This window comes from Fistularia commersonii, chromosome 10, assembly GCF_037954325.1.
Source record: "Fistularia commersonii isolate RoL2024-O1a breed Wild chromosome 10, RoL_Fcom_v1.0, whole genome shotgun sequence".
NCBI classification, from domain to species: Eukaryota; Metazoa; Chordata; class Actinopteri; order Syngnathiformes; family Fistulariidae; genus Fistularia; species Fistularia commersonii.
Window position 1 is genome coordinate 19373888 of NC_141293.1, and position 19929 is coordinate 19393816.

Sequence of the window (19929 nt, forward strand, 5' to 3'; positions counted from 1 at the left end):
GCGGGTTTTCCGACCGGTCACCCGGTTACGCAGCTGAAACGGTAAACACTGAAATCACACAATAAACTATTTAACATTGAGTAACGCATCCCAGTGGAAACGTACAGCATCAGTCTGAGTCTGTGTGTGTGTGTGTGTGTGTGTGTGTGTGTGTGTGTGTATAATCTGCCTCCTAGCTGTTGTTTTGCACAGAGGTCCTCCTTATCTCATTGTTAAAGTACTTCCGGCATGCAACAACCTTGGTAAAAATTTGCATCAGCGTGACCTGGAATGGAAAATAAGGCAATTACAACCCAAGACGTTTTTTTTTTTTTTTTTTTTAAACCCCCTGTTGTGTAACCTGAAAGATGAATTAGAAACTCGTCATAAAAATTCTATGCAAATTCAAAGGGTTTCCATTGATTCAGAAGGTCAAATGATCAGAATACTTGAATTTTCTATTTGCTGAATAACTTAAGAGATTAAGCTCAAAACGCCCAGAGAGCTGAAATAAATTCACATTTCAGGACAGTTTATTCTTCTAAAGCAGCTTCAAACATCTATATTGACATAAAAAAAAACAAAAAACAGATAGAATCCATGCTCACCTGATGTCAATTTGCAGTTTTTATCTACACTAAAATTAGAAATACTCCTGAACTACCACAATTTGATTTGTGTTAAAATAAAACCATTCATTTTTCATCATAATATTGATCGTGATAATGACCGCATGTAAACAATGACAAGGTGTATAAATGTTAAAATACAGAGATCGGTCATAATCATTACGTTACTTGTAACTCTTCTACTATTATTTATTATTGTTATTTTTTACTTGTAACTCGCACAACAATTTCCATCGGGATAAATAAAGTTGTTCTTATTCTTATCTTATTCTTATGGCTGATATATAAAGTATATATACATGCATTCATGCACTGTTCTTGACCTTTACTTGTTCCTATTTGTGTAAGTCATACTTTATAATCCGTGTGAGAATAAAATAAATCGATAGATATGAAATAAATCCGACTCTGCTCTTGGTCTTGTCCACTCGAGTGAACACAGCAGCAGAATAATTCTTTTTTTTTTTTTTTTTACACCTCTTAGTTAAGTTTACTTTTGCTACCACTCTGAGGTTGAAAAAAGAAATCTAGACATAAAGAGGTCAGCAATGATGTAGGAAGAATTCTCCTCATCTGAGGCCGCTGGGCTGCAAGAGGTAAATTACATCGTACCGCCGGCCGTCGGTTCAAACGAGGCCACTCGCTGCGTATCTTACTTTAAATAAACATACATCGCAGGCTCCGTCCGAGGGCGGAAACGTGAAAAGTGTGCCGGGAGGCGGCGCCGATGGCGGGTTTTGTTTGAGCGTCTAATGAACTGAGATGATGGATGGCGATTCGACCGCTGATCTTTCACGATCGTCCGAGAACGTGCAGCCTCGTGTTCCTTCAGGTGTCGTCAGGGGTGAAGCCCTGGACGCGACATGCACAGCTCCGCGCACACAGGTGGACGAGGGGGATATTAGTTTTCATAACAGATGTAAATCCGCTTGTTTAGATCGTGTGTCGTGTTCCGGATAATTGGAAAATACAACAAGAACAAAAGAAAACACACACAATTGTGAACAATGTGCGCAGTGAAGCGGACAGTAGATGCACACTTCCTTATCTCGGTGCTTCTTCTATTATTGAGTTGCTTTTAGGATCAGAATTAAATCCATTATATTTGACGAACCAGCCCCTAAATGAAGACCAAATGTAAAATAAAATAAAAAAAAACCAACAAAATGTCTTTTTGTTGTAATGTGTCCTGTGTTTGTCAGTAATGGCTGCTCTGTGTGCAACATTTAGGACTTAATTCATGCTTTTTTCCAAGCAAATAAACCATGTAATCATAAATTGTAAATAAACAAATATATAATTTTGGCATAAAATATAAATATGTACTATATTCACACAACTATATATCTATATCTATATATCTATATCTCGCTCTCTCTCTCTCTCTCTCTCTATATATATATATATATATATATGTGTGTGTGTGTGTGTGTGGGTGTATGTATGCAATAAATGCTTATATACTTACACACATATATATATGTGTATATATATATACATATATACATATACATATATATATCAGCATATATAAAAATGCGTGTGAACATATACAAAAATGTATATGCATACAGATAGATTTACACAATTTTTAAGGCATAGTGTTCAGCAGAGAGTGTCATACAGACATACATATTCACAAAATACAGATTTAAAAGACATTTAAATTAATGAGATTTAAATGAAAATAGAAACAATGAAAGTGACAAAGTGGTTAAATAACATGCTTTTGTGTGTATGTGTGTATGTGTGCACGTGTGTGTGTGTGTGTGTGTGTCTGTCTGTCTGTCTGTCTGTCTGTCTATCTATCTATCTATCTATCTATCTATCTATCTATCTATCTATCTATCTGAGACAAAAAATACAATTCTTTTGCAGAATTTCATGAAAATGGGACTATTGAGTAAAAGGTATAGACACACACACACACACACACACACACAAACAAACAAATGTAAACATTAATTACATGTGCATTTTTGTCTTGTTTCATCATGAATTTCAACAAGACGAAGCGTCCTATAAATTCAGAAACGTGTGGGTATCAACTGAGGCTGATGTGTGTTGGTTTGGGAAACGACTGAAACGTGATTTGGTTTGTTGAAGTGCATCTTTTCCTCGCCTCCTCCGCAAACTTCGTTTTCCAGATGTCGCTGACAGTCAGAGGAACAGTTTGGCGACGTTATTCGAACCCGTCAGAAATGTTTATCTGGCCTGTCCTTTGCCGTGACGCTCGACATATGAAGTGATCGCACAGGCTTCTGCTGTGGATTCCAGACCCTAAAGTACTTTTGTTGATATGATAATTATTCATAAATTCAATGCATTTTTGCAAAAATGTAGTCGCGGTCTGGAATTTTCTTAATACGATGACCAACCTGTTGTAATTACTGTAACTCCTGCAGAAAACAGTGAAGCCTGAAAGAACTGAATGTTTAATGGGCTCAAGTTCATCTGAATGTATTTCTCTGCAAAAAGGTCACAAACAACAAGCACTTTAATTGTAGCCGAAAGATAAATCCAACTTAGGAGAAGGTGTTTCGTGCCCACCATGCAGTTTCATTAATGTTTAAGCCTGAAAGCATTGTCTTGATCCCTGTTGTTTTAAGTTTGTTTTTATGACTCTGAGTATCAAGAGTTTCCTCTTTGGACTCTGATATGAAACAACGATTAAAGTAGCCACGCAACATGTCGTTTAATCTGATTCTCATTGGCTGTTACCTTGGAAACAAACCATCCTCCTGAAATATATATTAAAAAAAAAAACAACAGCTGGGATGACAATGAAAATCAGGTTTTAATACGTGTGTCCTTAAATTTCCCCAGTTATTTTTCAAGAATAAAGTAGAATAAAGTTGTGTCTGCATGTGATGCTAAATGCAAACAACTTCATTTGATCTCTGTCATTCTGTCATTCATTGTTTTGTGTCTATAAATGGTTGCTAAGCACATGGAAGAATGCCTTGCAGTTCGAAAGAGCAGAAGAGCAGAAAGAAAAAAAGAGAGAAAAAAAAAGGCAGAAATAAACAGTTATATAAAAATAATTGGATGGTTATGTAACCTCAATGGTTAACGTTCTATTTAATGTCTCTGCTGTGGCAGAAACTCCACTTTGGCGTCAATTAAAGGCTTTTACAAACTCCAGATTCTGTCTCGACTTGCTGCTACTTGCAAACTCATTTACTGGACGGTAATTAATTGCTTTGGCTCATGTAAGGTTTTATCAGATTGAAGCTAGATAGATTTAAAGGATGAAAATTCACAAACCTCAAAAGGCATCAAAAATTGAAATGAGCGGAAATTTCTTCTACCCGGTTGTGAAGTTGTTGCTGGTCTGTCTCTGGGAGAACGGCAAAATAGAGCAAAGCATGAATGGATTTACAAATGAATCAAGAAAGGAATGAATGAATGTAGTTGAAAGATAAAAAGATGTCTCACAAACAGCACCGCATCATTAAGAAAACTGCCCTTCACTTGGAAATATCTTACAATTTTTTTAACAAAAATCAACAGAAAAGGACAAAAACCAAGAATCAAGGAACCAAGCGACCAACTGAACAACGAAACAATCCGACCAGCAAACTGACCGACCAAACAAACAAACAAACAAACTGAAAAACGGACAGACAAACAAACAAACAAACAAACAAACAAACAAGCAGATCATGATCATATCCCACATTTTATATTGCATATCATCCTGGCCTCAGGCTAACCTAACAACCCTAAAATCTCTGAGATCTTTACATAATCAAGCCCTAAAAATTCTTGATAAAAAGCCAAGGCACTGTCATCATGGCCATATCTTGGGAAAATATGAATTATTAAGTTTTGACAACTTGATCAGGTACTCTGATATCCGTCTGGTCCACAAAATCTTCCATAACGCCGCCCCTCCTCCTCTTAAGACCTTCATCAAGCCTCGCTCCAACTCACAAGTCCAGTGCTGAGGTCGGTGTCTAGAGGAGACTGAGATGTTCCTAAAAGAAAGTCTGCCTTTTCTCAATCTGCCTTTTCCTGTGAAGCCATAAAAGAATGGAATGGGCCTCCAGACCATCTGAAGAACATGACTGATTTTCACACCTTTACACGGGACGCTAAAAATTGGATTCAGGAGCTCCAAACATGCTAACGCTAACAATGCCAGACGGGTATTTTACCATCAGATGACCAAAGTAATAATATCACAACAATATCACAACAATAGCACTTTCAACTTGCAAAAGACATACTTTATTGCCTGTTTATATATTGTATAGTTATTTTATTGCCTATGTGTATATTTTATATATATTGTCTATTTTATACAGTTTTATATTTGTATTGTCCAGGACAACAGATGGAAATTAGCTATAAGCTATAATCTGGTACAAACATCTCTGCCTCTGTGCTTCATGTATTTGTACACTGTCCTAATAAACTTCTAAACAAACAAACAAAAACAAACAGATGGAAAAACAAACAACTAAAGTCTCCAATCAAGCAACCCACTGACCAAATGATCAAGCAAACAAACAAACCTGACAAGGACAATCTGAGAAATGAATTCAACATCCATGAAACACGTCTTCTTCAAGATGCGGCGCTTTATTGATGGTTTATTTGTCATTAGTCTGCAACTTTATATGAAAGGGAGAACCCGAGATGGTGGTTCCTTCTCATAATTCATCGTCAGTCACGTGAGAAAAATCCAAGAATCAAGCTATCCAGTCCGTGCACGTGCAGACCTGGGCGTCCTGCAGGAGCACATCATTTATCCCTCACACACAAAAATACATGCGGTGCCGAAAAGCCCTTTGGGATCGTTTGAGGTGGTGTGTGTTGCTGCAAAATAACTCTGAAATATATTGCAACGTGTATTTGAAATGTTTATCTGGTTCCGTATGAAGGACTTGATGGGCCGCATGATTTAAAGGCCGATACCTGGGATTCGCGTCGCAGCGGTTGAGAATGACCGCCTCAGACATTGAGGATCTTTTAAAACAGCAACAAACAGCGAGGCTAAAACCTTGGCAAATAAAGCAAAGCTGCATTTACCTCTCAGCCCTGCACGCTCCAAGTAAACACATTGTTGTAGCTTTGTGGAGCAGTGATGTCAAACACCATTCACTTACTCATTTGGGGCAATTTTCCCATTTTTTTTTCTCCGATGAAGCGGCTGCATGTTCACCTGCCGCAGACGTGCAGTTCCCTGATACGTTTAAATGTGACCGAAATATATTTTTATATCAATAATCCTGACCGCGTGGCTTCAACGTGAGTCAGAACCAATAGAAACATCCACAAGAAATGATCTAGAAGCCGAGGCATCACATGGAGACAAGCGAGACAGAACGCCCACTCACGTAACCATGGCAACAACATTAGTGTCTGTCAATTTAGCCGTGTTTGCCGACGGTGGCGGTGGAGAACTCACCGCAGGGGCGCCGCTGCGAGCGCAGAGGAAACCGTAGTTTGGGTCGTCATCCTTTCAAAAAGAAACCGGGGCAAAACAAAAAGGGCTCCTTTTGTTTTCAGTGAATGAATGAATGAATGAATGAATGAATGAATGAATGAATGAATGACCCATCTATCTATCTATCTATCTATCTATCTATCTATCTATCTATCTATCTATCTATCTATCTATCTATCTATCTATCTCCAGTATAAATCAAATACATACATGCAGGGATAAAATAAAATAAAATAAAATAAAATTAAATAAAATAAAATAAAATTAAATTAAATTAAATTAAACAAAATAAAATAAATTAAAATAAAATTAAATTAAAGTCATTTAAATTAATGTTATCTATCTATCTATCTATCTATCTATCTATCTATCTATCTATCTATCTATCTATCTATCTATCTATCTATCTATCTATCTATCTATCTATCTATCTATCTATCTATCTATCTATCTATCTATCTATCTATCTATCTATCTTGTTTGGATCCTTCTGATCTCGTGTATCTTGGAGATGTTAACATGGTGTAACAAACCGGGTTGGTTGAGGTTAATTTCGAGTTGTATAAATAGCTTGAGTCGGCGGTAAGTGAAATAAAAATGATGGATTTTGAAGTTGTCCTCATCCCTTAACTATTACGATCATCACCTAGATTGCGGTCCGGATGGATCGCAGCGTTCCGCGGCCCGACGCGGTGGATGCAAAGATCTACCATCCGCTTGACTGACTCATTGATTTCCGATAAGACGGGCGTCCTGTTGTTGTTGTTGCTCCGGTGGAGCAAATAACCTAATGCTAAACTGATTGTTTAGTCGTTATTCACTAATCTGCGTGCTCGTGCAGGATCTCCCCAGGTCGTGCGATGCTGTTGCAGCTCTTCGCCTCCGATCCGGGTCGAGCCTCGAGGTTCCCCAAGGACGGACACCTCTTGCCAGCTGGACTCCGCTGAGCAGCGGCAGGTTGGAAAAATCACACTTTATCCCGGCACAAAGGGTCCTCGCACACTCCTGTTTGTGTGACCTTTTGAGAGAACGCAATTGTGCAACACATGTTCTTGTTTGCATGCTTAATATTGGCGGCGCTCTTATCTCAGTGGATGTGACTGCGGACATTTAACAGATTTTTTTTTTTTTTTTTTTTTTTGTTCCAGTTCATCCAGCTTTTATGATGTTTGCTATTTTTGCAACATTACAATAAAGAAGTGTCTTCAATGCCTGCCTCGCATAAATGAGGGTCATTTGAAACTTGTAACTCCAACTAGAAGAAACAAGGGGCTAAAACCTTGGCAAATAGACCGAGCCTGGATTTACCTCCAAACCCTGCACACACAAATACATACATCTATTGTAGCTTTGAGGAGCAACTGGTTCTGCTGTTGCATCGTAACCGAGGCTGATCTTTGTCTCCTCTTTTACTTTCTAGAGGACATTCTAGAGCCCATCCTCAATATCTGTATTTTACTATTGATTTTTTATTATTTATTTATACAATTTATTTATTTATTTATTTTTTTACTGTTTTTTTACTATTTATTATCTATTGTTGACTCAACTTTCTCCCTGTTTGCATGTCCTCTCCATGTCTGCATGGGTTACCTCCAGGTCCTCCGCTTTCCTACCTCAGTCCAAAAACAGGCGGCGGGTTCATCGCAGACCCTGAATTCCTCGCCTTTCTGCAGGATAATCGTCAAATCTGCAAACGACGCCGCCGTAGCTGGACTCCTCTCAGGAGAAGATGACCCGGCTTACGCAGGAGCCGTCTGTTCTTCCTCAGGAGGCTCAGATCTTTCACCGTCTGCAGGACCATGCGGCAGATGTTTGACCACTCGCTGGTGTCCAGCGTCATCTTCTACGCCGTTGTGCGCTGGGCAGCAGGATCAAGACAGCTGACGCCAACAGACTCAAGAAGCTCATCAGGAGAGCTGGATCTGTCCTGGAGTGGAGCTGGAGTCTGTGGTGCAGGTGTCAGAGAAGCTCCTCAGCATCATGGACAACGTCCATCACCTCCTGCATGGACACCGACGTCCTGTCAGAGCTCTTTCAGTCGTAGTCTGATACCACCAAGGAGCTCCACTGAACGCCACAGGAGGTCTTTCCTACCTGAGGCTATCAGACTTTTTAATTCCTCTTCCCTCAGCTGCAGGGAATCTTCAAATCTTTGTAGTTAACAGTTAAGACAATTTATATTTCATTGTATTTCTTATTCTTCCTCCTTCCTACTATCATCTATTACTGTTATGTTTTTACTTGAAACTCTGGCACACAATTTCCTTCAGGTTAAATAAAGTTGTTCTCATCTCATCATCTCATCTCATCTTAGGGGGATGGAGGCAACCGCATCCTCCACGTCTCCAAGACAAGGATCGTCGATTTCAGGAGGAGGAACTCGGATATCCGGCCCGCCTTCATCCATGGAGTCGTAGCGGAGAGGCTCCCAGACCGCTGACACTGACGGGGGCTGCAGTTCCTGAGGATCCTGAGGAGGAACGACCTCGCCGAGGAGCCGCTCATGTTCTTTTTATGGCTGCGTCGGTGCCGAGACGCTCATCTCACCGGGGATCTCGCCGTGGTTCGGCAGCTGCAGAAAGGAAGGCGCCGCAGAGACCGGAGACTCCAACTGTTGCCACCAAGGAGGAGGTTTAGGACCATCCAGGCAAAAACCAATAGATTGAAAAACAGTTTTTACCCCAAAGCGCTCATCGCACTAAATTCGGCCCAACCTGAACACCTGAACACCAACCACCAGCGCAGTGCAATCCATTTTTTCAATTTTCTCTTTTTTACTTTTTTTCATTCTACATATTTATCTTTATAGTCTTCTAGGTGTTATCTTTAATTTTATATTTTTTGTCTTCTATCTGTAACCCAGAGGTGCTTTATTTCTCTAGAGTTCCTTTGCACTCTGGTTGATGACAATAAAAGTCTCGAATCCTTGAATTATTCAGATAATGAATAAATAAATAAATGAATGAACTTTCAACTTTCATAGTTTTTAGGTTTATTTTTATTTACTTTTTCACAGCGCGAAACATCAAACAGTCATTTTCAGTCGGTTCCTTCTTCCTCAGATTTTTATTTTTATTTTTTCAAGTTGATAATGTATTTTTCATGCATTCGCATTTTTAATTTGGGTCATTATTTCATGCTCATGCAGGTTCGAGCTCATTTCTATCCGCACACCGATCGCTAATCCACTTGCTGATTGACGATAAGCCTTACATAAAATAATATTAATCTTATATTAAACACAACTCAACTATTTCCAAAACAAGGTCCAAGATAGTTTTATGACTTAAAGTCATAGTAATGACCTGCGGGTGGGCGAGTGGAGGATCCAGATGTAAAAGTCTGTAATACCAGCTTACGTCCTTTCACTGTTTATTTGTTTTCGGATATTTTTAATCAACGTAAACACATGAATAAATCAATAAGGAACCGTTAGAAGGTAAATCCGGCTGTTTTGAGGCGATGCTTCGTTCCCATGTTCTCGTTCCTTATGGAGCTGCTGCGCCCATCTGGCCATTCAAGGGAAATGACCATGCGTTCAATGTTGACATTAACACATAATATAAAAGTAAAACAAATAAGGTTTATTTTTTCTATGAATCTATTAAAAAAATGACAGTGTGCAGTTGCATAATGATGCATCTCAGCAGTTTATTAAGCTACACATCTGTAATCTCTCACATAATCAAATAGGAGAAAAAAAGTTAATTTTTGTCATTTTTTTGAGGAAATTTGGATGATTTCTTTCATTTTCATTATTTCTTAAAAAAATACGTAAATTTCTCATAGTAATTAAAAAAAAATACACATCCAGAAGCTGAAAATTCTGTTTTTTTATCCCAATAAATTGCTAGAACCTTTCTGGCAAACAGTCCTGGTAATTCATTGGTGTTTCCAGACCGTATCTGTGACAATAAACACTTTAAATCTTGATTTGCAAGAAATGTTTGCACATTGCTGTGAAAAACAGTAATAAAAACAATGAGTTTCATGAAAAAAAAGTGATGGGATACAATTAAAACAATAAAAAATAAAAAGAAAACCCTTCAAAGAGAATGTTAATGTATTACAATTAGACACATGATGCGATTCCTAACCCATGAAATCTAAAAACGGACACTCATGAAGATGTTTTGTTTCGTGTATGAAACACGATCGCTAAACATATTATATTATACATATTATTACCTCCACCACTTTGTGACATTGAAGATAAAAACTAGAATATGTCAGTTAATGTTACTTTTTTAGTCCGATTATTTTTTTTCGGCCTGGTTTTTGTTGATATGCTTTTATTTTGTTTTATCGCTTCTCAAGTTCCAGGGTTTGTCTTTACCTGCATGCTAATCAGCTTCACCTGTGCACGTAGCCTGACCTCACCCGTGCACGTAGCCTGACCTCACCCGTGCACGTAGCCTGACCTCCTCAGCTGTGCCATCAGCGCTCTCTGTGTTGCATCCAAGCAATCTCCTGGTGTAAGTAGAGACTCCTTCGCTATTTTACTTACTTTTAGGGATTAAATTGTCCCTGACTATGTCAGAGTTTATCTTATTTGGATCCTTTCAGTTTCTTGTTTATCCCGAGAAGTATTTTTTATGTACGTTGTTAATCCCTGATGGCAGAAAGAGACCAATAACTCAAGTGCAATTCAAAAGTGCATAATGAGTGCGGAGAGGGCGTTGTTTTGTGATCCTCTGCCCAACAAAGTAACAATGTTGTGGACAAATGATATCTTTCGAAAGTGGAATTGTCTGTCTGTCTGATTTTTTTTTTTAATTTTTCTTTATTTCTTTACTTTGCTGAAATCAACAAACCGTGTTTCTCAGCTACTTCCGCTCATGAGGAAAAATCTGTGCTTATGAAAACATCAGCCTGCTTCATGCCGCGCAATCCAGCACCTGTAAATGTTACCGTTTTATGCGACGAGTTTCATCAGAATAATTTCCAAAAGCACACAGAGCCGGTGTAACGCAGCCACGGCCCCCGATGATCCCCGCGGCTGGACCGTGGCCTCCGGAGGACGGCTCTGCGGGGACGGGAAAATAGCTCTGGGTTGGACGTCGGAGGGACCGGGCGCTGCAGGGCAGTCTGCAAACAAACATCAACCGAAAAAGTGTTTAATTTAAAAACGTTATTTGTCATCATCTCCGTCTTTTTGCTCCCAAGTATATCAAATCGGAATCTACGTGCAGCCGAGTATAATCGAGATGAAATAAAACAAATTGAAATATCAATTTGATGCTGTCATAAGTTTTTCTAATAGATGACAGTTATTATAAAGTACAAAATTAGATGAATTTAAAAGCAATCAAAACAAGCATCGTTTGGCGTGATGATAAATCGGTATATCAGCGTCTGAATCGCCAAGGACGCGGTCTTAGAGAAGGAAAGCTCACCTGACACTTGGACCTCCGTGACGCCGGCCTTCAGGTCCTCGGTGGAGTGCAGCTTGCAGATGTACCTCCCTCGGTGGGACGTCTTCACGTCCAGCAAGGTGACGCTCAGGTGACTCCAGACACCGACCCTCCCGGTGCGACACTCAACTCCCACCGCCGTGTCTGACGTGTTCGTGGCGTTGCATAACGTTCCTTTGCCGCCCACCCAGGAAAACAATTTAATTTGCTGCGGATTGTTTGAGGAGACGTCGCACGTCAGCGTCACGTTTTCTCCGCATCCTGCCACCACCTCAGGGACGGTCCGGAGCTCCAGGCCAAGGGCTGAAGGTTTAAAGAAATCGGAGGAGACAATAGAAGGACTCAAGTAAGCTCCAAACGTCATCTTAAAAGATAAATTAAGACATCAGCAGCAGCTGCACACTGTGTGCAAGGCAGAGCTCCTCTTGGTGTCGTGGAGGTTCTCCTGAGCCGACGGGGAGTTTCTGAATCAAAGTGACAATCAACTTTTTCCGATTGCGCAACAATGCCGTCGTGACCGAGATTCACGCCCGACTCCGGGAACTCCTGACGGGCCATCAGAGCTGGAGAGGCTCTCGGACGAGGAGAGAAACGTCTTCAAGTGAAGAAAATCAAGTCCAAGACAAGAAGATTTTGATCAAAGATCTCCTCTAGATGTGTTCTAACCTAAACTTGTGTGTAGTTCACACTTTGCAAACCTTCATCCACAAAAAAAAAAAACATTTCAATTTCCTTTCTATCACCCATTTCTTATAAATCTATGTCAATACCCGCTGTTAATCAATTGGCATTGCTTTTGCTTTATTATGCAAATTCCCTGAAGACTTAAACGGTTTGGCTGTGTGTGTTTAGCAGAGATAAGTCAAACTGTAAAAAATCAGCTTAGTGAAAACAAGGGTTGTGTTTACATTTATTAATGTAAAAAAAAAAAAAAAAAAAAAAAAGCATTGTTTCAAAATATTGCTTGAAATGTGATTCTTAGTATGAAGTTGAACAGAAATGGTTTCCTGTAAAGTAGAAATCAGAAATAATAGCAAAAAAAAAGGACTAGTGGTGTTTATTTGTCAAACACTCATCGCTTACATTTGACAGAAGATCACATGTTGTACAAACTTAATAAAAAAAAACCATCAGGATTATTTTAAATGTCCTTGAACTCACCGCAGACGGTGACAGCAGACTGGAACCAAATCATGAGAATCCAGTCAAAGGCGGCAGATGAGGAGACGCTTGACTCTCTCTGGGTAGAAACAAGGAGAATTTAGATCTTTAGGCCAGAAAGCGAGCAGTGACGGCAGGAGAAGCGCTTTCACTCACCATGATGCCCAAACCTGATCCGCCACAGAATGTTCACAGAACTTTCCTTTTCTGTTTGTCTGCAAGGAGCAGCTTCTGAAAGGGAACGTCCAAGGAACTATCATTGACCTCCCACAATAGTGCCAAGGGAGTTTTTCTTTCTTTTCGGAACGTGCGTTGACATGCCCTGGAATGAAAAGTATGTGAAACCGTTGGGTCCGTTCGGCGAGCCGCGCTTCTGGGGATTCTTATTTTTCTGTTGATCAAACACACTTCTGACTTTATTAGCGCATTAAAAAGGACAACAACAAAAAGAAAACAAGTTTGCCCTTGTTCCACATGCAGGGACTGACACACTATCTGGTGAAGGATCACTGTGTGTTGACTTAGTGACATCTAGTGGGGAGTTTGCAGGTTTCAATCCACTGGCAAACCGACTTTTCTTGCAGCTCCGAAAACAAAGGGCGCATTTTGTTGGAGAATTGCAGTAAAGTGTAATCTATACCTTGCTTCGTAAACCGGGGCTGCATTTTTCAGTCTAGTTATCAATTGGTGTTGAATATATATATATATATATATATATATATATATATATATATATATATATATATATATATATATATATATATATGCATGTGTGTGTGCATATGTGTTTATATATATATATATACATATGCATGTGTGTATATGTCTTTGTATGTGTGTATGTGTGTGTATGTCTGTTTGTGTATATATGTATGTGTATATTTATATATGTGTGTGTGTATATATATATATGCGTGTCTGTATATGTCTGTGTGTGTATGTATGTGTGTATGTGTATATATGTTTATGTGTGTATTGATGTTCACAATGTGTGTGTGTGTGTCTGTGTATATATACTGTACGTATGTAGGTATACATATGTGTATATGTGTACGTATATATATATATATATATATATGCGTGTGTATATGTCTTTGTGTGTGTGTATGTATGTGTGTATATGTGTGTATGTCTGTGTGTATAAATGTAAGTGTATATATATGCGTGTGTGTGTGTATATATATATGCATGTGTGTATATGTCTTCATGTGTGTATGTATGTATTTATGTATGTATGTGTATATATGTTTATGTGTGTATTGATCTTCACAATATATGTGCGTGGGTGTGTATGTGTGTGTGTGTGTGTGTGTGTGTATGTGTATATATATATGTATGTATGTGTACATATACTGTATATACACATGCGTGTGTGTATATGTCTCTGTGTGTGTATGTATCTATGTAAGTATGTGTGTATATGTGTGTGTATGTCCGTGTGTATACATATATGTGTATAAATATATATGCTGTGTGTATATGTCTTTGTGTGTGTATGTATGTATGTATGTATGTGTGTATATGTATATGTGTGTATTGACGTTCACATTTTGATGCTGCTACTCCATGTGGCTCTCACTTGCCAGTCGGGAACAAAAAAGGTTTTTCTCTGTTTGTGATGTTTGGTTGTTCTTGCGTCCAGGTGTGTGTGCACGGACGGCTCAGGTCACACGTGGAGCCTAAACACTGTGGTTTTGTGTAAGTGTGCGCGTGGACGATATCACAGCTGATACATCACAGCATGCTGTGACTTCACAGGTGACCTCGGGGGCGTCTGTGGAGCGACACATCACAAAAACCCGGTTCGGGTTCTCGCCGTGTTTGCATCGGAAGTATTTTCAACTGGGTCGTGGAGTTTTTTTGTTGTTTTTTTTTGACGGGAGAGCCGCTCGGTGAAGACCGGGTCACCAAACATCAAGACAACATCTACCAGCCAAGCGGAACTCCTCCGAGGAGGGATGTGAGTCCAACTTTTATTTTCCATTTTGATAAATAATACATTTGGAGTTTTCCCACGGGGTTTTGGAGAAATCTGTGTTTGCGAACGGGGCTGTAATTTTAAATATGACTTCATGAAAATGAACTAAAAGTGGTCGAAAATGAAGAACGGAGGATTGAAAACATTTGTACTGGCAAAGCAAACCCGAAAGCTCTTGTCACATTGTGTGTCTGCGAGTCTTTCAGTGTGCAGGTGTGTGTGTTCCTATGGTGCTTAATTTGAGTGTGTGTTCTGCATGTGAATAGCATTAGAGCAGATAGGACAGACAAACCACAAAACTGCACTAATTTGTTTTCATGTTGTTTCTTGCCAGCTAAACAAAACAAAAACAAAAAAAATCCAGGAGGCATCAGGTGTGGATCTCAGGGCTTTTGTTTACCAAATGAACAGGCCTTCAGAAAGGGATTAACGGCTGAAGAGCGGGCAAATTGGCAAAAAAAGAAAAGGAAAGCAGGTGAAACACACATCCCATCATCGGTCAGAGAAAAGCCACGGCGTGGAGAAGGTTTAAGGGTTAATGGAGGGGAAGCGCGGCGTGTTTTCAGTCCTGGGAAAAGCAATAACAAAACCGCTTGGCTGGGATTTAGACTGTTTTCTTCCAAGAAATACAGTTATGCAAAAACAGATGAGGAATATGGAGGAATGAGGTGAAAACCGTGCAACGGAGCGAGACGGCGGGAAAATATTTGCTATTTTTTTTTTCCAAGGTATCTGGTCTTGACAAACCTTTTGTGTCGGCGGTAGATGGTGACTGAGATCAGGGCTTGCAAGAGGAAGTATTGCAACTCTCACGATCAGAGTTAAGATAAAAACATGGTGTAAACATGCGGGCAGAGTTTATGTGAAAATATCATCTTATCTACTTTTAGGCAGCCAATAGCATGGAGGGAAAACTGCTTACAGAAAGTGTGTTTTACCGTCTTAAAAGACCGTCAGTGAGAAAAGGTAGGGAACGTTACGGGCCGGTGCTTTATGGATCATCGTTCTGAGCCAAACAAACAAAATAAGTCGATGAATAAATAATTCCTTAATTATCCGGTACATTATATGTATTTTTTCATTTCTTGTTTTTTTCCTCTCTCTATATATTCACATATTGAAGTGAATGTGTACACAGCAGTTGAGCTGCCAGGGGAACAAATTCACTAATCCCAGCAAGGTTGTTCTCAAAATAACAATATGCTTTTAACTAAAAATAGTCAAACTTTTGACATCATAAATAATCAGTTGCGATGTCATAATATACATTAAATATACAAATCAAGTCCATTTCAAGAACTTGATCAAACCACTCTGTCAAACGCTCCCACACTTTACGCACTAAAAATGACTGATTACTGACATGAGCAATGTACAATTCTTGATATGTTAAAAACCAACATGAAATTAAATGTAACACTGACATTTTGAAATTAAAAACTGTGTAAGATGTGATCCAGTAAACAGGCACTGCTCGTGTAAGACACCGAAAATATTATAAAAGCTTTCCTTTACCGAAGCCTGCGTTGTTCCACAAATCTACCGCTATAAAAAGCTTACATGAGGAATATGTATTTACTCGAATTGTACACTTATTTCAAAATGTCACTGTTATATTGTGACACATAATTAGGCGTCGCTTTTTCCCACATGCAGCATCACGTGCTTGATTACGGATGTCTTCAAGACACACAAAAAAATAAAAATATAACCTGCACTAGAGTTAATGTTACATGACGGATGTTTCGTCTGTTTAAAGAGAAAAACGTGTCAGTAAGAAATGAAAACATTTGCACGCTTTTATGATTTATTCTTTAATAGTTTTCCTAGAATTCAAATCACCAAAAAGGTGCATCAAACTTGTCCCATATGAAATTTCCCGTTCTTTTCCAAATCTATTTTTTTCCAACCTCGATAAGCGAAACAAGGTAATCTGGCTTGAAGGACTGTGAAACTCGTGGAGGTAGAGCTTCTCCCACGTGTTTTGCCGGCATCTCATTGCAGAGCAGAGATATTTGTTTTTTTTGTTTTTATTTTAGATTGAAGCGCCAGCAAGAATAACTGAATCGAGCAAATCCTGAATTTTACCAAAGTACTGAAATAAGATGTTGAGTCCTCAAATGAAAGCAATGTCACATTAGTTTTTCACATTTACTTCATATCATCTGAATGTACTTAAATAAGAAGACATTTTTTTGTACCTGCTGGTGCAAGAAATGGCAGAATACAGCGATCCCTCGCTATATCGCGGTTTACTTTTCGCGGTTTCGCTACTTCACGGATTCGCATCGTGCATTGTGTTCTGCATTCTGATTGGCTAAAAAGTCACTCCGCTTCTCCTCTACCTGTGCGTCAATAACGTCGCAGTTTAATATGTACACGTACGTAAAACAGCTTGGCAAATTTACATGAAGTACGTGCAAATTCTCTTGCAATTTTGAGTTTCTCTAAAACCCATAATGTCGACAAAACACTCTGGAGCGACAAAAGCACCTGCTGCAGGAAGATGCTATCTTTCGCAGATAAAGTTAAACATCTGGACATGCTAAGGGAAGCTAAAAGCTACGCGGCTGTAGGTCGACATTATGAATGAATGAATCTTCCGTTCGTTCCATAAAGAAGGAAGAAAAAAACATAAGGACGACAGCAGCGATAAGTTTTAATAAGGATGCAAAAAGGGTTGCAACTGTCCGTAACAAGACCGTGGTGAGGATGGAGTCTGTATTAGCTCTGTGGATTAATGACTGCATTAATTGTATATTAATTGTAAAAAAAATTAAGGTTTCTACTTCTCGGATTTTACCTATCATGGGTTCTTTTTAGAACGTAACCTCCGCGAAAAACAAGGGTTTACTGTATATATACTGCTCAAAAAAATAAAGGGAACACTTGAACAACACAATGTAACTCCAAGTCAATCCCACTTATGTGAAATCATTGTGTCCACTCAGGAAGCAACACACATTCATTTGGACTTGTTTTAAGGACATTACATCAAAGTTGGATCAGCCTGGAGTTTGTTTTTACACTTTAATTTGGAGTGTGATTCCTAATCCAGACCTCCATGGGTTGATACAATTGATATCCATTGATCATTTTGGTGTGATTTTGTTGTCAGCACATTCAACTGTGTAAAGAGCAAAGTATTTCATAAGAATATTTCATTCATTTAGATCTAGGATGTGTTTTTTAAGTGTTCCCTTTATTTTTCTGAGCAGTGTATTTGCATTCTTTTGGACACAGTTCTCAAGTCGAATAAGAAGCGCAGCTTTTCCTTCATACGGTCTCAAAATCACTCTGAAATTATTGCATCGTCCCCAAATATATCTATTTTTCCTAATCTTTTTCTGACGGCAACTTCATTTGCAAAGGCAATCATTTCTTTTTCTCACACTAATGTATAACATGCAGATCCCAAATAACAAAAAGGCATTTGGGATGCCTGACAAACAAAAGCTCAGGTCCTCGGGAGGTTGAAAGAATTACTTTTAAGATATTTTCCTCCTCTGTGAATTCTCAGCAAAGCAGAGGGAATCCAAACCTAACAGTGAGAGACGGAGAGAGGAACTGCTGTGGAAATAGTCTCCCGAGAGAGAGGAGGGGAGGATGTGAGGGGGATTAAGAAGGCGAGGAATTAAGGAGCAGTCGAACAGTTACGTGACAAATAGTGAGGACAATATGTCGGTGGAGAGGTCGTGAAGGAAACGAGCACGAAAAAGCGCACAACGGCTCTGGATGTTGCAAAGACGGGCGGCTAAAATGAAAAGGAGATAAAGTTTGAAGGATTTAAGGGGGAGGCGCAGACTGTTTGTCCTTGATTAAACTCTCCTCCATCAAACGGACATTATGCAACATTATTGCTGGAAACCTAATCTCAGGCTAAATGAACACGGGCTTATCTTTGAGAGCCGTTTGCTCATTTGGGCCACCAGACCTGGACATTTGGAAAGTGCATCTGTACACACACACACACACACACACACACACACACACACACACACGTGTGTGTCACCTGACCCTTGGTATGTGTTTTTTTTTTTTTTTTTTTTTTTTTTGTCATCCAAGCCTGAGTTTATGATATGGTTTGAACCGAGCAAGCTTGTTAGCGGCAGCAAACAGAGCCAATGCCCATCATAGTCTGAGGGGAAATGGTTGGCATGACAACAGAGGAAGCTGCCTCTCCATTACACCCACATTGGATCTGCCCCGATTTTATTTTTCTTCTACAGTACATTTAATTCTTGATGTTTTCATGATGAGTAATCTAAGCTCACCTTATCATACGCCGTTCACTCCTCTCTAATTACTTGATTATTTTCCATCTATAGTCCTTGTATAGACGTGAGCTGCGTTTGCAATAATGGATGAAATTGACCGCATCAGATTCAACACAGTGGTCGTGGATTCACATTTAGACTTTAGCAAAACAGTGCGTGACGCTGGTATGAATGGATCAATTTATCCTCATAAGGAAAAAAAGTAAAAGAAAAAAAAAAAAAAGAGCTAACAATAAAGATGTTTTTGTATAGTATCTTTTTCAGCTATCCGGTTAGATGGATCCCCGAACCAAGTACAAGTCGTATCAAAAGTAACCAATATTACAAGATTTTTTTCACAATACTACCCCTTAAAAGTATCTTTTAAAAATCACGTGTGCCAATTCTCGTGTCTTTAAACTGTTAATATATGAGGTGTTGTTGAATGTGCTGGTGGATTTTATTTGTATTTTAGTGTTTATCCCTCTGTTATTATTATAATTTCTAATGATCTCAACGGTTTCCGGGTTTTCCTGAACACAAGGCGAGTGGTGCAGTTCCCACTCTGACCGCTAGGTGTCGCTGCTGAGCCGCGTCTCTGTCCAGGGTGCTGAAAGCCTTAAAATCATGTTTTTAAACCAAGTATTGACGATAAAGTCACGCAACGAAGGGAAAACGTCTATTTTAATAACTCATCCAACATTTCCAGGGTGCTTTTTTTTTCTTCCATTTTTTTTTTTGGACTTTTATTTCGCTTCTTCCAATCTAGATGGCGCTACAGTAACAACCAGCCCTGCGTCCACTCAAGAGGAATCCACTGAACTCCACGCAGGAACCGACACGGTGAACGATGCAGTCCTGACCGCATGCGGGACCGGTCACTTCCTGCCCTCCCATCCTCCTCCTCCTCCTCCTCCTCCTCCTCCTCTTCTTCTTCCTCCTCCTCATGCAAATCGCTCTGTCTGCAGAGCCGCGACCATCGGCGGAGGCGCCGGAGGTTCCCCGCTGAAGTTGCAGCACAAATACGGCCAGCGGTCACCCGTGGGAAGTTGTC

General features: G+C 39.4%; 1 protein-coding gene across 1 annotated transcript; it reads right to left on the reverse strand.

The window, feature by feature from the left end:
* Positions 1-9695: 9695 nt before the first annotated feature.
* LOC147230732 (uncharacterized) lies at positions 9696-12928 on the reverse strand. Its single transcript, XM_086154229.1, has 4 exons — positions 12798-12928; positions 12642-12720; positions 11463-11783; positions 9696-11154 (listed from the first exon to the last, which is right to left on the reverse strand). The coding sequence occupies exons 1-4, from the start codon at positions 12798-12800 to the stop codon at positions 10982-10984; spliced, it is 576 nt and encodes a 191-aa protein (XP_086010355.1). The 5' UTR covers positions 12801-12928; the 3' UTR covers positions 9696-10981.
* Positions 12929-19929: the final 7001 nt, after the last annotated feature.